Source organism: Nyctibius grandis, chromosome 8 (genome assembly GCF_013368605.1).
Source record: "Nyctibius grandis isolate bNycGra1 chromosome 8, bNycGra1.pri, whole genome shotgun sequence".
Lineage (NCBI taxonomy): Eukaryota > Metazoa > Chordata > Aves > Nyctibiiformes > Nyctibiidae > Nyctibius > Nyctibius grandis.
This window is the reverse complement of record NC_090665.1, coordinates 24,931,900-24,950,239: the sequence shown is the minus strand read 5'-3', so window position 1 is coordinate 24,950,239 and position 18,340 is coordinate 24,931,900. Positions and strand designations below refer to the sequence as shown.

At 44.8% G+C, this 18,340-nt stretch overlaps 1 protein-coding gene across 2 annotated transcripts; it reads right to left on the bottom strand.

Annotated features, from left to right (window-relative positions):
- Positions 1-2,717: 2,717 nt before the first annotated feature.
- Positions 2,718-17,527, bottom strand: LHX9 (LIM homeobox 9). 2 transcript variants are annotated; one of them, XM_068406695.1, is made up of 6 exons: positions 17,299-17,527; positions 15,934-16,052; positions 14,042-14,244; positions 12,858-13,213; positions 7,273-7,475; positions 5,804-6,061 (listed from the first exon to the last, which is right to left on the bottom strand). In XM_068406695.1, exons 1-6 carry the CDS (start codon positions 17,525-17,527, stop codon positions 5,804-5,806), a joined length of 1,368 nt encoding a protein of 455 aa, XP_068262796.1. The 2 variants fall into 2 exon arrangements, with proteins under 2 accessions (XP_068262797.1, XP_068262796.1); XM_068406696.1 differs by lacking the exons at positions 5,804-6,061; positions 17,299-17,527 and adding an exon at positions 2,718-2,774 and having other exon boundaries at positions 15,934-16,107.
- Positions 17,528-18,340: the final 813 nt, after the last annotated feature.

The following is an 18,340-nucleotide window of genomic DNA, read 5'->3' as shown; positions in this document are numbered from 1 at the left end:
TTGGGTGAAGGAGGAAGAAATATTTTGAAGTCAATTTAATGCATGTGCCAGGTGCTTGGATTAGCAGCTCTGAAAAATGAAGTCCAAAGCACAGAGCGGCATGGCTGTCCTATATATTCTGTCTTGTTCTGAAGGTTATGCTTTCTTTAGAGACAAGAGAGTAATTTAATCTCCATGTTCATTCAGCTCCTGGCTCAAAGCCGACGGAATCGGAGAGAAAATATTCACCAATTTCAGTGGGCTGCAGTGTCAGCCTTCTGCCATTTGACCTGGTCCTGCAAGCCATTTCTCTGGCGAGCAATTCTGAGTAAGATGTTCTAGGACCGCACAATTTGACTTCTTTTTCAAGAACAGGAGTGCAAATAAATGCTGCGCCTAGATGTGGATGTGCATCCCCTAGAAAGACCCCAAACACATTTCTCACTTGTGACAATCCTGAAAACCTAAATGTTTCTCGCATTCTCTCAAATCGTGTCTGGAATTATTCCTTTCTTTTCTTTCTCATATAATGCTGCTCTTTCAAAATATTTACTCTCATAATGCAGGTGACAGATCTTTATCTTTCAAAAAATTTGGATTGGCTAATGCAACTAGTCAGGTCAATCAGAGCACTATGTGCAGGACTATCTCCACACAAAGAATAATGTTAAGAAAAATCAAACCTTAATGTTTCTAATCAGACACAGAGAAATAAAATTGTCCTGATTTTACTTTAATCAGTGATGATTTTGCTATTGCCTTCAGTGGAGCTAGTATTTCACCAGGAGTATTTAATTAATTTATTTTTCTAATTTAAATCCGGTGAAAAAAGCAGCACACAGACAGTAATTGAGACTAGAAATATGTCTGTAAGTATTACATCAGAGGAAGAAGGAATCCAGCTTATTACAGAATGCAGTGATTTACGAAAGAAAAATTATGGTACATAGGTTTTTTTCTTGGCCCTAAACACCACCAAGTTCTTTACTGATTTGAATAATTAATGTTTGTAATATTTTCCTAGGGACAACAGGGGAAAACCACATTATGGCTGTGACACGAATAATTGCTTTCCTACATTTACTTACTTTCTGCAGTAATAAATGCGCATAACTCTCAGTTTAAGAATTTCACAATATACTTAAATTTCTTATCAAGCTGATTTGAATTAAGTCCACCATGGTAACCTTTTTCAATAGAACTTTACAACATACTATAAAACTGTTGTTTAAACAATGCTTCCCGTAATTGCCACCAATAAATGATACCTTTTTATTGCCGTTAGAACACTCTTGGTTACCGGTTTCCAGAGGTCGCTGCAGTAATCTGTACGTAACTTTGTGTTATGTTGTTAATAATTGTATGGTTTTCTTTTTAGAATTCAGAAACTGGAAAAGTTTAAGAAAACATGCAAAATGCTGAGGATACACGTGAGTGAAATATTTAATGTCCATCATTCATAAAAGTTACATTGTTTACATAGGGTTCATTAGTATATAATAAAAATGTCATCTTAATGAAAGATTTTCTGGCAAGTCTTTTATATGTTAATTTGTTTAACATATGCTTTGGCTATACAGCTAAATAGGAACATATTTTTAAAAATCTTTCTGCAAATAGTTGCTTAACAGCTACAAAACCTCATTACTAAGAATTCGTTATTGTTACACTTGCTTGTTGGCTTATAAAAATCATCTGTGATTTAGACTGGAAATCTTAGGACCAACTTTTTGTAACATACTTGCTCATTGCATAGTGACCATGTAAACAGCTCAGGGATCCACAAATTATGTCCTTGTACTCTAAAAGTCATTGAGGATTTTACTACTGTACTGCCTATGTTTTCTTATATTGATGAAGAAATTGGGCATAGTTTTATTGTTGATGCTGATGGGATTTTTTTTAGCATGTCAGCTTTATACAAGAAGTTAAAAAATTGAAAAGTTAACACCAAAGGAAATAATTTTACACTGTGCAACAGTATTGCTACCTCATTCTTTGTGAATTTAGATATATATAACATATTGGAACTGCACTGTACTGCTTCTTTTTAAAAGAAAAGTTTAAATTAGTTGGAACAATTAGCTATGTGTTTACATAAAGTTAACTATGTTTGCATCAAATAAAATGTTTATTAATGAAAGCTATTATACAAGAAACATCAAAGAGAAATTCATCATACAGAAATGTACACTATATGTGACAGATGGAAAAGTGCATGCAGATTTGTCTCATTTAAAAAAAAAAAAAGAATTCAGAAACAATAGTACTAAAGTTACTGGGTTTTGATTCCTATGATCTCAAATGAGTGAAAAGTTCTCTTTGAATTTACAAAAATCCATTTAACAGGTATGACTAGTACACATTAGCAAGCAAGTGGAATGAATGCACTCAGATTTTATTTTACAAATACTTGTGCTTGACAAATGTGATTTTTTTTAAAGAAAAGTTTTCTTCAAATATGGGCTGGGTAGGTTGCTGCCAGGTTGCTCTGGTTTTGTACATAGTTTCTCTAAATTTGTTTTTAATACCACACAATTTGTTGAAGCCTTCAGTTCTGTTAATTAGACACCATAAAATAACATATGTTTTGTTAACATTCAGGAAATGACATCAAGTCTTTAATTTTTATTTTTTGGCTCAATAGATTTTTAAATGTATGATTATCATAACCTAATATTGTCTTTGTCTTCACTGCAGTGGTTTTCCGATCAAACTTTTCCCCTTCTTTTAATACTTTAGGGAATTTTCAAACGTCGGGATGTTTGGCTGTAATGCCCCATGATTTGTTCTCCCTGAAAGAAATCATAGTGACAATTTATTAAACTACAGAGCAACCTGGCTTTTCAGGGTCTGCAATTCTATTTTGTGTTCAATATACCTAGCATTAAATCTTGATTCATTTCATCATATTATTTAGATTATATTTGTCATGCAATTACTTTAGCTGCTAGTTTTCTGGCTTTTTTAGAAGTCTAAGACAGGGTTTCAATATCAAATCAGTGGGGCATTACTTTGCATGTTCAAAAAAGGGGGTTAAAATGCTAAAATCTAAATTGCACCAGCAGTAGCATATACATTGAATATGAAGAAATTGAAAACCTAAGAAGGAACCGTATTTTAAAATATTTAAAAGGCCGTGTTTCTGTGTTTAATACCAATCGTTCATAGGTACCGTAAAAGCAAAGAGACGCACTGGTACGTGTAGACTTTAAATTAAAAAACAAACAAACAAACAAAAAGCAACAAACAAAAAAAAAAACTGATGGGAAATAAAACTCCTTAGATTCAAAATGGTTTATTCACACAAATTTAATAGGATATATCACAATTGTTTGGTCCATAAATATTTAGGGGAAATAGTTTCTATACAATGCATTTATCAATAAACAAAGAAACATGGACAATTTTGCTAGACCACTTACTGTACTATAAACACGAAGCTCAATATATAAGATTATTGGATTTATCAACTATATCTGAAAGAGTGCACAACTGCTTTCTATGACATGTTTGTCCCCTCTAACAGGATACACCATAAAAAGAGTTTCAGAAATAAGAGGTAAAACAGTACAAAACTAGTGAGGTGTCAAAAGGGCTTAAAACAGTTAATTTAACAAACAACACATATATCCTGATTTTTCACAAACTTACTCCCAAGGTATATCATAAGGCACATAGTAGAACTGAGTTTTAATTAGTCTACTTAATAAAGTAGATCTCTAGTACCATATATTGTTCTGTCAAAGAACAAAATTTATAAGTATCAATATTTTTACCTGTAAAAGTGTATTAATAAAGATCTCAGCCTTACCAAGGTCGTTTGGTCTGGTTAGTGGTAAATGCCCATAAGGTAATAGAAATAGGAAAAGTCAAGATTTAATATCCGTAGAAGATGATAACCATACTTGCTAAATATATAATGGCAAACACACCTTTCTTCTATTACAGTGTTAACATCTCTTCCATCATCTTTTTTTAAAAATAAGCTACTTTTCTGTGCTAATTTTCTAAAAACCCTGAGCAAAAATTACAATAATGCACTTTAATGTGGGCAGTGAACTGTCAATATGTAACCACACATTTATACAGCCAAAAAGGACACCTTTAAAATATATTAAATAGCCACTTTGACCACCAAAAAAGAGTTTTGATGGTGTTTAAAAAGTGGGGTATATGTGCAAAGTTATTCTTAACAATCCACTAAAAGCGAGACATAGATCTTGACTGGTTTTTGTTCGGTTTTGTTTCTGAGACTCTCCACAATCTAATTGGTGTTCAACTACAATAAAAGGATACAAATGAACATTCACCACTGCCCAGACCATTCAGACTTTTAGCTTAAATAAAATTTAAAAAAAGTAAGATCACTATTGTAAACTAAGAAATGTATTCAGATCAGCATCCACAAGGCTTCTGAGTTTATCTGCTTTAAAATTATTCACTGCCAATTCCCATTTTTGTAAGAATTTTTGCTAACATTTTTTCTTTTATACAAAGTTTAAAAAGTTAAAGTGTATGTTAGAGATATTAATGAACTAAAGATTTTAACTTCATGTGTTAAACAGAGTGTCTGATACAATCTCAGGAAACATCTAAAGTAACTTCAAAATAGTAATGAATAAATTGGACTGAAATATTTTCCTTAAACATCTTAATAAATTATATTTTGCTTATTTCCATTTTCCCTGAAAAAAAAGTATGATTTATCAAAAACTCATTTTAAGAGCACGCATGCATACATCTTCTTGGTAATTATTTTTGGGCTCACTAAAGTAGCTGGCAACCTCCTGCTTGCTTTAATAGTATGGCATCAAGGTCATGTAGCAAACCACACTTATTTTTTTTTAATTCCAAATCAGAGCTACTTGACAGACAAAAATGAAAAACCCTCCCTATGCGATATTTCAGGTCAGTAGGACTCCTCACTTGAGTTGTTATTCTACTGCTATTACTTTAATAATATCCTTATAGGAGTGAGCTCATTCTGGAGGGTTTTCCAGATCTTGCCTTCTTAATGGAGAGGACACAGATTTGGAGACCTATAGCCTGATCCTGCCATCCTCACTCACATGCACTCGCATCACTGGGTCTCTCTGTCCAAGCCCTCCATCCAGGCACAACTGTCAGTGGTGGCCAAGGAAGTCCCAGCTGGGTGAAGAACTGGCAGAGGAGGGTTTAGCTATCCCAGTGGGTCTCCCCAGTGCTCAGGGATGGTCAGGCTTGTGACTAATGCACTAGAAAAAAGCACTGGCACTTGCAGTCTGACTGTTTCAATGATTAGTTTAATTCATTTTGTATGTATTTTTCAATTTAAAAAATAAATTATACAAAACTTCTAGATGCATTACGAAAATAAAATGAAATTTGAGGTTCTTAAATGCTATAAGTGAATGTACAATCCTGAAGCAGCATTCTGTTGGCTGTAATTAAACTGATTTTTATCTGGTTATCAAGGAGGGAAAAGAATCATAATTTTTTTTGTGGTAGTTATAATTTTTTTCAAGGTTCTGGAAATAAGTAACATATAATTTTAAGAGGCACTTATTAGAATGATTCATAACCTTCTCTTCAGTTATTTGATGAATTTAAAAAATTTGAGTACAGTTTAACAACAGTAAATGTTCATTTATTATAGCAACATATTACTTCAAACTCATTTGCCACGTGGCTGCAGATGCTACACATCAAGCTGTTTATTTTCCCAAATATTTTGTGGGTTTGTTATTCTTTTTTTAAAAAATGCTTGAAAATAATAAAAAATAATAATTATAATAATAATAATAAAGAGGAAGAGTAAGAATTAAAAAAAAAAACTCAAATGTTAGAAAAGGTTCGTTAAGGTAGTTTGTGAGGGGCTCCCGGATTCGTGGCTGTCCAAGTTAGAGGTCACTGATGTCACTACAGTGATAGTGGGATTGGTCAGGTCTGTTAAAGTGGTCGCAGTGCCGGGTGGAGTGAGTGCGCCGCTGTCTGCTGAGGGCGGTGCCGGAAGTGAGGTGCCATCAGCTTTATCGACACCCCCATTCTCCTGCCGCAAAAGGTTCCTTCTGAATTTGGCTCTTGCGTTTTGAAACCAAACCTGCAAACCAATCCCAATTGATTTCTTTACCGATGCTTGTTTTGATTTGCTTATTTTTGTCTTTGTTTTTGTTTTAAGTCATTTTTTGATGTTTGTTTTTGTGTGGCAAATCGACTAAGTCACTCTACAGCTTCACTTGCTACTGGTGGTACTGACTCTTTCCTAGGTGGGACCCTGCATACAAGGCCCAGCGCTTTGGGCTCTCACTGGGACATTGGAGCCTGGTGTGCAGACCTCATAGAGTAGTCTTAAGAAAAACCTGCTCTCTCACCCACCCAAGGAAAGCAACTGTCTTGATGGCCATGTAGTGTATTCTTGGGTTGGGTAGGTTTTGGTCAAGATATGTGATAAAGATTGAGACGAAGGGTGAAGGAGCAGATTTTTGCCGAGGCTGAAAGTTTGTCTTCATCATTTTAAAAGACTGAGGAGGAAGGAAGGATAATTACGCCATCGCTGTCATACACATTGTTGATATGGGTCACCTAGTCTTTTTGTTCTGTAAGATTCACTGAAAATGTTTTAGGTGACGTGTAACATGGACAAGGAATTGCCGCTAACAGCTTCTCCTTCTCTCTCTGCCCTTCTTTGGTGCTCTGCATATACTACACATGTCACTTTACCTTCACTGAGCTGGCACACACCATAGAGGGATTTTTTTAATGTAATTTACTAGGCTCTCCTTCACAGGGAAGTGACTTTTTACTATGTAGGCCCTGAATGGTAACAGTTGTCTAACAGGCACTGAGAGAGGGAGCCAGCTGCTCCTGGAGGCTCATACTGGTCAAAGCTTGTTTCCTACATATTGGGGGATCTGCTCACTGAGGGGCCACATTAACTACTTCAGGGGAGCCCAAAGGCTTCACCCAGTGTGTATTAAATGAGTAGATTTGCTACCTCTACCCTTAATAAAGTCACCACAGAGAGTCTACAGATCCCAGGATATCTACTGGGTTGGTAGACTCTGGAGACAGTTTCCTCATGTTGAGGATGCAACTAATTACAAATCACATTTTAGTATTTGGCTTCCTCGGGGTGGTAGGGCATACATTCGGCACTCCTGCCCTGTAATATCATACCCCTCTGCACACCCACTAGGGACACACCTAGCAAAAGTATTTGTACATGTATCGCTGTCGTTACACATAAGGGAAACGCTATTCACTGGCAGGGGTAGGGGAAAATTCTGTCAAGCCTGTGATGTGGCTTCTTACCTGCAGAACTCTCTTGGTCAGGCCTGTTTTCTGGGCAAGCTGCTTGAGGTCCTTGGCATCTGGGTTGTGGTTGATAGCAAAGTAGGACTTCATGGTACGAAGCTGGTGGTGTTTGAAGGAGGTGCGCATGCGCTTTGTCTTCTGGGATGGGGGATAAGGCTGCTGGTCTCTGTCCAGGTGGTCTGCCTCATTCTCATTACAACCTGTTCAATGAACAAATGAAACAAGGAGTTAGTGGCCATGCATCATGTAGGATAAATGAATCAAGGCAAAAATCTTCAGTCACATACTGTTTGGATGGAAGGAAGCAAGCAAGCAAAGAAGGAAGGGCTAAGAAGGTGCAAGGATAAGTACAGATGTGGTAATTAAATAAGACAAAAAAGATCCAGAAGATGACCTTTTCCTATTAAAACATGATGTGTCCTCCGGGCCTGTACCTACTAAGGGCAGGCTTAGGAAGTTCTCTCTCCTTTGGCATTTATTTTCAAACAAGTCTTTTCCCTGTGGTGATGGTTTTGCTTTGGGCATTCAAAGAGTCATTTGAAATCTCATTCAGATTTTGATATCTCACTCATTGAAACACCCTTAGCTTGAAAAGAAGAATAAAGGTCAAACGAGCATTTTGAATGTTCCTGAGCTTTTCCCCCAAATCACAAGCACCTACAAAAAGAGACGTACAGCAGGAAAGTTTGTTATGACAGTTCATGAAGAAAGCATAAAATCTGGAGTTTTTTGCCGATAACATAAATGCTTTTGGACTCTGCTTGGGAGTTTATACGAACTGCTCAGATGACCTTTGTCTGTAAAACATGTCTAGAAAGCAGTTGCATCAAGGCTTGATTCAGTTGCTCAATCTCAACCCCAGTCAGCAGTAGCTCTTGGTTGGTACTGATTTACAACGTTTCTATAAGCAACCAACTAGTGGCTCAGAACTTTAAAAGAGTTTCCCTGCTTTCCCTGATCAGGACTTTCAGAGTGTCTATGGAAGATGAATTTGTTTCAGATTACACTTTTATGAGTGTGAATTGTACACAAGAGTTGCAGCTGTTTGTGGATCGTGGCATCATGACTTCATATTGGGGAAAGGAATGACAGTATTGGCAAAAAAAAGTAAGACAGACATCTGTATTTTTCTTTTCAGCTTAAAAAAATGGGTGACCAATTTATAGGATCTCATTTCATAAAGATGGCTCAGTCACATAGGAGAAAATTAATGCTGTCATCATAGCAGGGAATATTAACTAAAGAATAGCTAATTAAAAATATTTCAGAATGTCTGTAAACTAGACCAAGTTTCATTAATTGCTCATTTGAATTTTTGAACTGCTTTCCAATAGTTACTGGATTATTTACTGGGCCTAGTTGATCCCTATTTCTCAAAAAAACAAAAAGGAGAAAGAGGGAAAGCACAAAATACATAAACACTGATGTTGACAGTGCTAAAAACAGAGGCAAAGCAACTTGAAACGAGGAGAAAATAAAAAGCTTCTTGAAGGTATTTTCTCTTTTGAATTATAAGACAAGTCAACATGAACAGATGCTGGTAAGACAACTCTTTGACAGAAAATCAGGTGAATATTTAATTATAGCTAGATTTGCTTCTAGTCTTGGTAAGAAGTATATCTGCACTTTCAAACAAAGTAAGCTGACGCTTCTGAAATTACCAGGAGTTGAAAGTTGCCTTAAAAAGAATTTCAGACCAGATTTGGACTGTATTTACTACTTGTTTTCACAAGCAATCACACCACCTTCAGTCAAACTACGTGGGCTGGAACTTATGAGCTGACATAAATCAGAGTACCAGAATCCTGTCCTCAGGTTTTACTTCAGAGAGTTGCAAGCTGTTTGCTTATGTTGTTTTCCTTGAGTCGCTCACATTTACAGCAGCAACACGAACTTCCTCAGGCTCCTCTGTCCTGCTTACTGCCTTTGTTTCTGTGATCTACTTTTTTTGTCTGTGATCTACTTTATTTTGGCTATTATTTTCAAGAGAAAATGGGAAGAGGGCTTCAAGCGTCCTCAGATGACCCTAGTTTATACAATGATTAGCTCACTCTATTTTACGTGGGTGAAACAGCGTTAAGTGATTTGGCCACATCATAGAGCAGAGTTTTACACTATTGCTGGGAGAACTAAGGGGAAGCAAAAAGTCGAGCAAGACATTATTGCTTATTTCTTTGCAGTGGGTTTGGGGGGGGGGGGGTGTTTAATTTTGCTTTGGAAAGAGCTAGACCAGTTTGCTTTTTATTGCCAAGAATTCTTCAAGTGAACTCTTCATAGTTTTTCACACACACACACACACACACACACATATATATATAATGAAATAAAGTAAACAGCTCTTTGAGCAACAGCTGTGTAAAATATTTTCCTAGGGAAATCTTCTTCACCATCTCGTTTCTATATCCTGTGGGCTGTAAGTCAACACAGTTTCCCTCAAAATACATATTAATTCTATGATATAAGAGGTAATATAGAGAAAGCCTTGAATGTTTTAAGTACTTTTGAATAGTTTCTTCCATTTTTCACATTAATTCCAGACAGCTCTCAAGTACGAATGGCTTTTACCTCATAACATTTTGAGTAATTTATTGTTGTGTTTCCACTTTACAACCGAGGAGCTGAGAAACAGAAATTAAACTACTAAACAAAATACAGCATAGAAAAGCTGTTGTAGATCCGGCAGCAGAATCTGATTTTCCATTCTGGCCCTGGGCTCAGCTCCCCTGAAACACAACGTGCACACAAAGCTGAGCCAGGTACTGCCGGATGGCTTGTGAGTACCCATATGTTTGTGCTCAGCTTGGTGAAGTTGTTAGCTTAATCGGAGTTTCGTTTTTCAAGGTCGGATTCGTTTTCCATAATGGCTTGCCACATCGATAGGGACACCCTAGGGTGTTTCGGGAGGACACGCCTTGCTTTATTGGGGATGTAAAATTCGTGGTTCTCGCCAAACAGCGAGTGACGAGAGTAACTTTTGCTGTGACGAAGAAGTTGTGTGCTCAGAGGCCCGGCTGTGCTTTAGCGCAGACGAGAGGCGATGCGCGGTTCAGGGCTGCGCCTGTGCCCCTCGGCTCTCCTGCTCCGCGCCTCGCTACGCCGGCTCCGCGCACCCTCCGCTGGCTCCGCGCACCTTCCCCCGGCTCCGCGCATCCCCGCCGGCTCCGCGCACCCTCGCCAGCTCCGCGCAGCCCCGCCAGCTCGCAAGCCCAATGCGCGTTGCCGGGCCGCGCTGGGCTGGTTGCGCGGGGCTGCCGGCTGGCCGCCGTGCAAGAGGGCAGCACGTCCCGCAGTGAAGGGCCGGGAGAAAGGGCCGGATTGCGGCGTGCGGGGTAGGTGATGTGTTCCTACCCGTGTCCCGCTTCTCCCTCTGAAGGCGGCAGTCATGGATCCAACATTTAATTTTCAGCGGGCTGGTTGCCCTTTTTAAATCATTACGTGCAAGAGCAGTTACTGAATCACAGGGCAGGGAACGAAAAATGCGTGTAGGGAAGTGGCTGCCAATTATTTAGAGATTTTTTTTTTCTTTCGAGAAGCAGTTTCATCTACTGCAACTCATTTCGTAACTGTTAAGAGATTCGTTTCCCTCCCTGGATCTGGAGCGCACGGGGTCACTGGGACGGGGTCATTTGCACAGGATGCACAGTTTGGCTGAAACTGTATTTTCTCGAGACAATGTGCCAACCCTGGACATTGCTAGATAATGCTTTTAAAAAAAAACACGGCCCTAACAGATGAAATTTTTCAGCCATCTAGCCTGAGTCCAAAGCATCAAGTTAGAGAGGCTTTTTTTTTTTTTCCCCTCCGTTGCCCGGAGGATTTTGTGAGATCTCAGTGAAATGAGCTGCATTTTCATAACGGGTTGTGCTTTTAAATCTCATTTGGAGTCAGTTATACATCTTATATGCCCCGTTGTTGTAAAGAAGGAGAGTTTTAAGACTAGCACACAAAAACCATGACGGCGTTCCAAATGACATCTCTCGAGTCCTGACCTGAAGTTTAAGGTGTGTTTTATCATATTCACAACTTTTCATCTTTCCCTAATTTCTGGTCCTAATTCTAGCGATAAAGTGTCCCTAGAAATATTTCCGTGTAGGGACCTGGGGAATTTGGGTGCAGGTGTGGGGATCAGCGAGAGCGCGGACCGGGGAGCAGGCGGTGGGGAGCTCCCCCGGGAAGCCGGTGCTGACTGAACCCTGGCTGCGCTGCAGGTTCCCTTTTCTTTAGCAGCTTTCCGGATTGATTGGAAACCGCTCTGTAGCCAGGGATTCCAATGTCATCTTCAATTAACAAGGAACAGTTAGCGCAGTGATTACCCTGGCTCCAAGGTCTACGCATCAGAGGAGATGAAACAGCCTTGCACAGCTAGCCGGTTCCCAGCTAAAGCCCGTTTCACAGGCAGCCCCCGAGGAGGGGCCGGGGGGTGCCGGGGCTCACGGGGGGGGTGGGGGAGGATTGCTTATGAGTCTTAATGGCGGCTGGCTGAACTTGGAGGGAGGGAAGAGAGCTCCGGGACGAAAGCAGTGCACATCTATCGACCTGCGTTAGTCGGAATGGGAGGCCCTGACCCCTCTCCCGGCTCCCCGGAGGGGCCAGCGGTTCGCAGCGGTTCGCCCCGCCGCTGCCCAGACCAGAGCCCCGTGCTCCTTGTCCCGGCCGGAACGGCTCCCCACTTCACAGGGAAACACCTTGCACCGCTCTTGCTTCCCACACCCTTCTTTCCTCGCTACCGTCCGTGGGGAGCTTAAGTTTCGCTAAAATAATTTTGGAGTCGGTAGCTTGTTAATTCGTATTTACCCTTACTGCTTTCGACTTCCATCTAATGAAACGCCGCTTAAATTGCTTGATCATACCTAAAACTCCTTTGCCTCTGGCCCCTAACACTGTGTGCTTAAGCACGGTTTGGGTACTTCAGTGACTGAAGTTAGGGAAGAAGTTTAATACGGGGCAATACTTGTTCCTTTCCTACCATTGAGAGAGCAGAAACCATTCTCCTAAATTATGTTTGTTAGGGCTTAGTTACAGGCCCTTGTACAGCTTGATCGTTTATGGCCTCTTGTACAGCTTGATCGTTTATGTGCCAGTAAAACACGATTATTTAGCCTGAAGAATTAATTACTGTAACTTAAATATCTGTATCGAGCTATACTGCATTGGCATTGTAGGAACCATATACTATAACTTTTTTTTTCTGATCCGTTCGGTTACTTCTAATTTGAGCTCTAACTGGTGAAGTGCTTTTTGCTAATAAGATACAAATAATGATAACAGGTTCTCTGAGGTTCCTATAGAGAAAGAATGCTGTGATGAGGTTGAGATTTTTTTCTTCCTTTTTTTTTTTTTTTGTCGTTACCCTGGGAGGTGGCTAAATTTGGGTGTTTGACACTAATAGGCAAAGACAGCCTTTGAGGAGGGCTGCTGTTAGCTTTCCCGCAAACGCTGCAACGCTCAGAGGGCTGTTTGATTTTCCAATGGTTAAGCAAGATCTGGTCTGGCTGAGTTACCCACGCACTGTCTAGCTGAGGGGTAGCCCGAGAATGCTCCTTTCGGAGGAGCGGGAGGGAGGTTCGACGTGTGTTTCCCACCTGAGTTGTAGTTGACGATGTCCACTCCCAAGGCAGGGCTCTTTCGCTTCCTGGGTCTCCCCTTCTGGACGGTGCCCGTGCCGTTGAAGTAAGGCAGGGCCAGCCCTCCGCTCTTGGCAGCCAGCTCGGTGTAGCTCAGTTGAGGGGGATATTCTCCTTGCAAAAGGGACTCGAAGTGGGACCTGCAGTAAACCAGGTTGTCCTTCATGCCAAAGTGATCGCCTGTGGTCAGAGTCTTGTTGCAGGTGGTGCAGGTGAAGCAGCTCAGGTGATAAACCGAATCCCTGGCTCTCATGACCATTTCAGAGGCTGAGATCCCAAGGTGGCAGCGGGCACATCTCTGCACGGAGAACCTTCTGAAGGAAACAGAAAAGTGGGCATCAACTAGGAAGGTAAAGGCAGACCTTGCCCCAGTGCCACCCACCTTCCCTCCCGGTCACGGGAGGTGCGCAGGGAGCCTGTCCCCGCCGGGGTCGCGCCCTCCCCGGCCCCGGGGTGGTCCTTGCTGCCGGCAGTGGCCCCTGGCCCGCCTGGTGTCGGTGCTCCGGCTTGTCGGGACCCCCACCGGGGATCCAGCACTGGGGCCCCGGAGCAAGCGCCTTGCGCTTTCTGCCAAGCCAACCTATTCGCTTGGGACCTCTGCAGCAGCCCTCCCGCTGCCCCTGCGCTGGGGGAAAGGCGGAGCGGGGGGAAAGCCGTCCCCGCTCTCCTGGCATTCGCGTAAAGACGAGAAGGGCCGGGAGGAGCTGAACCCCGGCAAAGCCGAACCGCACGGAGAGCAAACAGTGCCGGCGCCCGGCGCCCGGCACCCCCCCGGCGGGCTCCGCCGCCCCTCCCGCCGCGCCACCCCCGGCGCGCGGGAAAACCGTCAAGCTGCGGCCAGAGGGAAACTTTTGTGGGGCCTTACGCTGGTAAGGGGAGGGATACGGCGGAGCAGCGGGAGACCCGAGGTCTTCCCCTTCGCCTGTTCGTGCACTGCCACACGTGCTCAGCCGGCGTGTCCCCTGTCCGTCCGTTCAGTTTTTAAACGTGCGAGACTTTTCGGAGGGGACACGTTTGCACAGTTAAGGAATGCTGACCGCGAAAAGCTACCTTTGAAAGCCCAAGGGGGGAAAAGAGCGTTTTGGTTCATAATGGCTTGTGAGGGGATGTGCGTTTGAACCCATGGGGACTGATTGCTGTACCTGTAGTAATCCTCCTTGCAGTAAATACTGCCGTCCTTGGCAAAGCAGGTGAGTTCTGACTCCAAAGCCAGTTTACATTCACAGCACTTAAGACACCTGAGGTGCCATTGTTTGTCAACAGCCAGCAGGTAATATCTGTCTGAGATCTTCCCTCCACAGCCAGCACACAAAGCAGGCTTCTCGGGGCTCATTGGGGGCATGTTCTGCAAAACAACCACACCACAAAGGGGATGAGACAGGGAGAGAAAGACAGGCAGGCACTCCAGGCAGGGGACGGGGTCCTGCGCGGGGCCCGGGGCTGGCACAAAGGGACTGCTCTCTGCGACCCAACTCTCTGCTCCTGCCGGGAAGTTTGAGGGGGAACAGCCACCATCCCCGCTAGGAATGTATTTGCCGCGATTCAGCTTTCGTGTTTATCCCATTAAACCTCGCCTAACGATCTAATGTCATTTCAATATGTGAAGGCAACTGATTAGGCCTCAGCAAGAAAAGCAGAGCCCATTCTTTTCTCAGGCCCCGAAGTTAAAGTCTGTAGCTTCACCGTTACTTTGGCGTTTTAATCTTAGAGCGCTCCACTAGAACGGCATTTTAAAGTAGGAAAATACCGGTTTGCTGCACCAAAAGTTTATGGCAGAGGGTGCGGGCTTGCACCAGTTTTCCGGTAAATTTTCACCCGTGCTCAGACCAGCCAAAAACCCGTCTCCAAAGAAAACATTTAAAACAGAAGTAAGAGAAAGGAGACAGGTGGACGGTGTAAAGAGCAGTGAGCGCGAACGCTCCCCACCCTGGCCAGGGACGGGGGCAGAAAGGTGGCACAGGCCGGTTTCAGTAAAAACTAGCGTCTTTTCATCAGCAAACTTCTGCAAGTTCCCGTTAATCTGCTCCCCGCGAGGACTGTCGCTCGGGACAAAGGGAGACGGAGGGACGGCGGAGACAAAAGCTCTGCCGTGAAACTTGGGGCAGTGTTTGCTGACAAAGTAACAGGGGAAAAAAAGATCTCGAACATCTTGTTCTAAAGTCGCAACTGTTTTAAAGTGGCAACTCCGTATTCATTTTCCAATCTGAAGTTGTGTTCCTCGCCCCCTTTTTTTGCAGCAATTGAAAAGGCGAGTAGAATTTACATTGCAAATCCTCATATAACAAAGCGGGGGTTTATTTAAGAGAAGGAGGGAAGGACACTGTGGCTCAAAGCCTTACAGCAGTTTTCCAGGCCGTTACTTTGTGTGCAGAGCCTTGTGCGCCATCAGCGGAAGCCCTACAAGTTGGAGAAAGGGAGATCTCGCTTTGCACAAAACACAGAGTGACACTCTGTTTCTCCGCCACCCGTTAGTACATTTATGAAGACTTTGCTCCTTTGACTAAGAAAAGAGGAGGTGTTACTGCTGAGCAAAGTAGTTGGCGGGCATAACATTCAGAGAGAGCGGTGCCTCTTTGGATCAATCCCACACTTCAGACCAAAAATGGTTACGAAAAGTAAGCGGTCGCGGTTTGCGGTTTAATTTAGGAGGTGTCAGGAGTGCAAAGAAAGTAAAGTACACCTCAGAAACTCCGGCTGCAACCCTGCTCGGCCGGGGCAGAGTGGCCGCAGCGAGCTGGGCAGGGCAAAAGGCTGGTACCCGTCCCCTGATACCATTTAAAATATTTTCCCCCCGTTACCCCAGAGAGCACACGCAACGACATCGATTAGACAAATGTGTAACTGAACCCGGCCAGCACAGCACCCAGCAGTACGGCGGGTTTACAGGGACACACGGAAGGGTCTCTACAAGCCAGGGGTGGCAGGGAAGGGGAAGGAGAAGCAGCATCATTCTCTTCCCCAAGCCAGGGGATGTCCCGCTGCGGGTCCGTGCTTGCAGGGATTCCCTTTCAAAGAGTGCCAGCTCCTTTCTTACCGTTTCTCGGCCGTTCATCTGTCCGCCTTTGGCCAGGCGGGACTCGCTCTTGGATCGCCTCTCCATCTCCTCCATGATTCCTTGGATATGGCCTCCGGAGATCCCGTGGAAAAGCATGGCTGGGGGACGGAAAGGACAAGTATTTTCTTCTGGTCTGCACCCAACTATTTCCATATACAGACCCCAGAGTCTTTAGATCATCCAAAATGTTTACACCGAGGTGCACAGCGCAGGGAGGTTGGTTGCAATAGGAGCTTCTCTTTGCACAACCACCGAGGGCTTCCTGAAGATGTGCAGAAAACAAACAAGGGGGAGAAAATATAATAATAATTAATTTTTAAAATAAAATAATAAAAGCGAGCTAAAGGATCTGTTACTGTTCTGGAGAGCTGAGGCTCCTGACCGGAGAGACTTGGACCTGGGACAGTAGAATCGGTCGGGAAAGGATATAGTTTTGAATACAAAGAAAGCAAAAAGAAGTGCTATTTTCAGCAGTCCCTGGTCGCTTTAAAGTTCCCAGTGCCTGTAGGTTGGATTTGGGACTGCTGCTTTCCGGAGCTCTGTCCAATTTGTTAAGAGACTAAAGCCAGCCCATTTTTGATAATTTAGTAGGAGGAGTTCTCTCCCTTGAGCTGCCACTGATTTTTATTCAGACAACAAAGACCTGTCATACTCCTCTCAACCCCTAGTGATGGGCAAGCAGTGACAAACATTACCGTCGGGGCCGTGGGTGGGGTGGGGTTTGTCACCTCCCCCAAACACGGGAGTTGGCGGCGACGGCGCCCGGCGAGGGGCAGGGTAGCCCGGGGGCCCCGCTCCCCCCGGGGCCGGCTCCGTTCCGCGGCCCCTCGGGCTGGCGCCGCCGCTCCTGGCTCCGCCGCGGGAAGGGGAGAGGGAGGAGAAGCGCCGTTGTGGGGCAGCCCGGGCGGGACGCAGCGGCCAGTCCGCTCCCCGCGCCCCGCGGCCGCGGAGGGGGTGGTAGGCGGGACGGCGGGCGGGGGCTTCGGAGGCAGGATGGCACGGCTTCGCCCGCCCAGCTCCCGGGCGGATCGAGCGCTTACCGGGGCTCTAACGCGCCCTGCTGCCGCCGGGGATCATCAGCCCCGCAGCACCCCCGCCCGGGCCCGCAGCAGGACCCCGGCACGCTCCGCGGGCAGCCTGCGGGGCCAGCCCCGGCCGCCGACGGGCGAGCGGGCGCGGAGCGGTGTGGGGACGCCCTGGGGGGGCTGCTCTCTCCCCTCTCCCGCTCCCCGGCTGCGGGCTGCGAGCGATCATTGTGCGCAGGGGACTGGGCGATACATTCCTTCCCGGCTAATCTCTCTTTCTCTGCTCCCCCTCCCCTCCTTTTCCCTTTTTCCTACTTACTTTTCACCCCACTCTTCCTTGCCTTTCCCTGGAACAGCTGCCGGCTGTTTCCTGACACCTCGATCCCTACCGAAGGATCTTCCTGGCGGCAGTTCTGCGCTCCCTGTTCCCTGGGGGATGCTCCACACCAAACCCGAGCGCGACTAGTGAAAGAAGTACCCCCGCCCCCACTTCCTTTCCAAAGCATCCCAGAGACATCCTCAGGGGCTCCTCGAATCACCTCATCCATGTAACCCAAGATTCAGGCAGCCAGTTACCTCCCTTCTCTTTCCCCCTAAGTAGCTAAAATTAATGTTATTTGCAGATTGAATGTTGCTACATTCCTCCAAGTGCCAGAATACAGCTCATAAAACACAATTTCACCCAAAGATGAAGTCAATCAAGTGAAATAAGCCGGGATTTTTTTTCTCTGTTGGCACACTAGACCCTGGACAGCAGGGCTGCTATTTACTGTAAGTAATGTAATTAGCCCTTTTGGATGGAAATCAATGTGTTGTGTGTGTGTGTGTTTTAGTAAGAAGAGTAATAGCTATAAAACCGACGAGACTCAAAGGGGTGAGGGAATCTCCCTCAAAACGGGTAGATCCCTCCACAAGCCGTAGTCTCCCGCAGAGCACTCCCGGTCTGGAATAAAAGAAAAAGGGGAGGCGGGGGGGAAGTGTGTGGGGAAGGAGGAGGGAGAGAGAGACTTTCCTCTTTCCTTGGAGAAAGCAACTCAATTAGCACAACAAACCATCAGGAAAAAACAAACAAGGTGATTCCATCCGGGATAGGGGAGCTGTTTGCTGGGGATGCCCCTCCTTCCCGCCGTCCCTCCGCGGTGCCCTGGCTGCTCCGGGAGTCGGGCGCAGTTGTTCCCCTCCCACGGGACCGCAGCCGGCAGCCCACGGGGCAGCGCGGCCGGGCGGGCCGCCGGGAGCCGTCGAGGGGACGGCGGCTTTGCCGAGCACTGCGAGGCCTCCTGGGGAGGGAGGGAGCCGGCGCGGAGGCTCGGGGGGGCCGGCCCGCTGCGGGAGGGGTTAACCCCGCCGCGGGAGGGTCT

Bases quoted from the DNA above. Each gene is read 5' to 3' on its own strand.
- LHX9 (XM_068406695.1), bottom strand. From the start codon at position 17,527: ATGGATGAGGTGATTCGAGGAGCCCCTGAGGATGTCTCTGGGATGCTT. The intron at 16,053-17,298 runs GTAAGTAGGAAA...TCCGTCCCCCAG, and splicing joins AAGGAAGAGTGGGGTGAAAA to CCATGCTTTTCCACGGGATC. The intron at 6,062-7,272 runs GTAAGAAGCCAC...ATTGGTTTGCAG, and splicing joins TGACCAAGAGAGTTCTGCAG to GTTTGGTTTCAAAACGCAAG.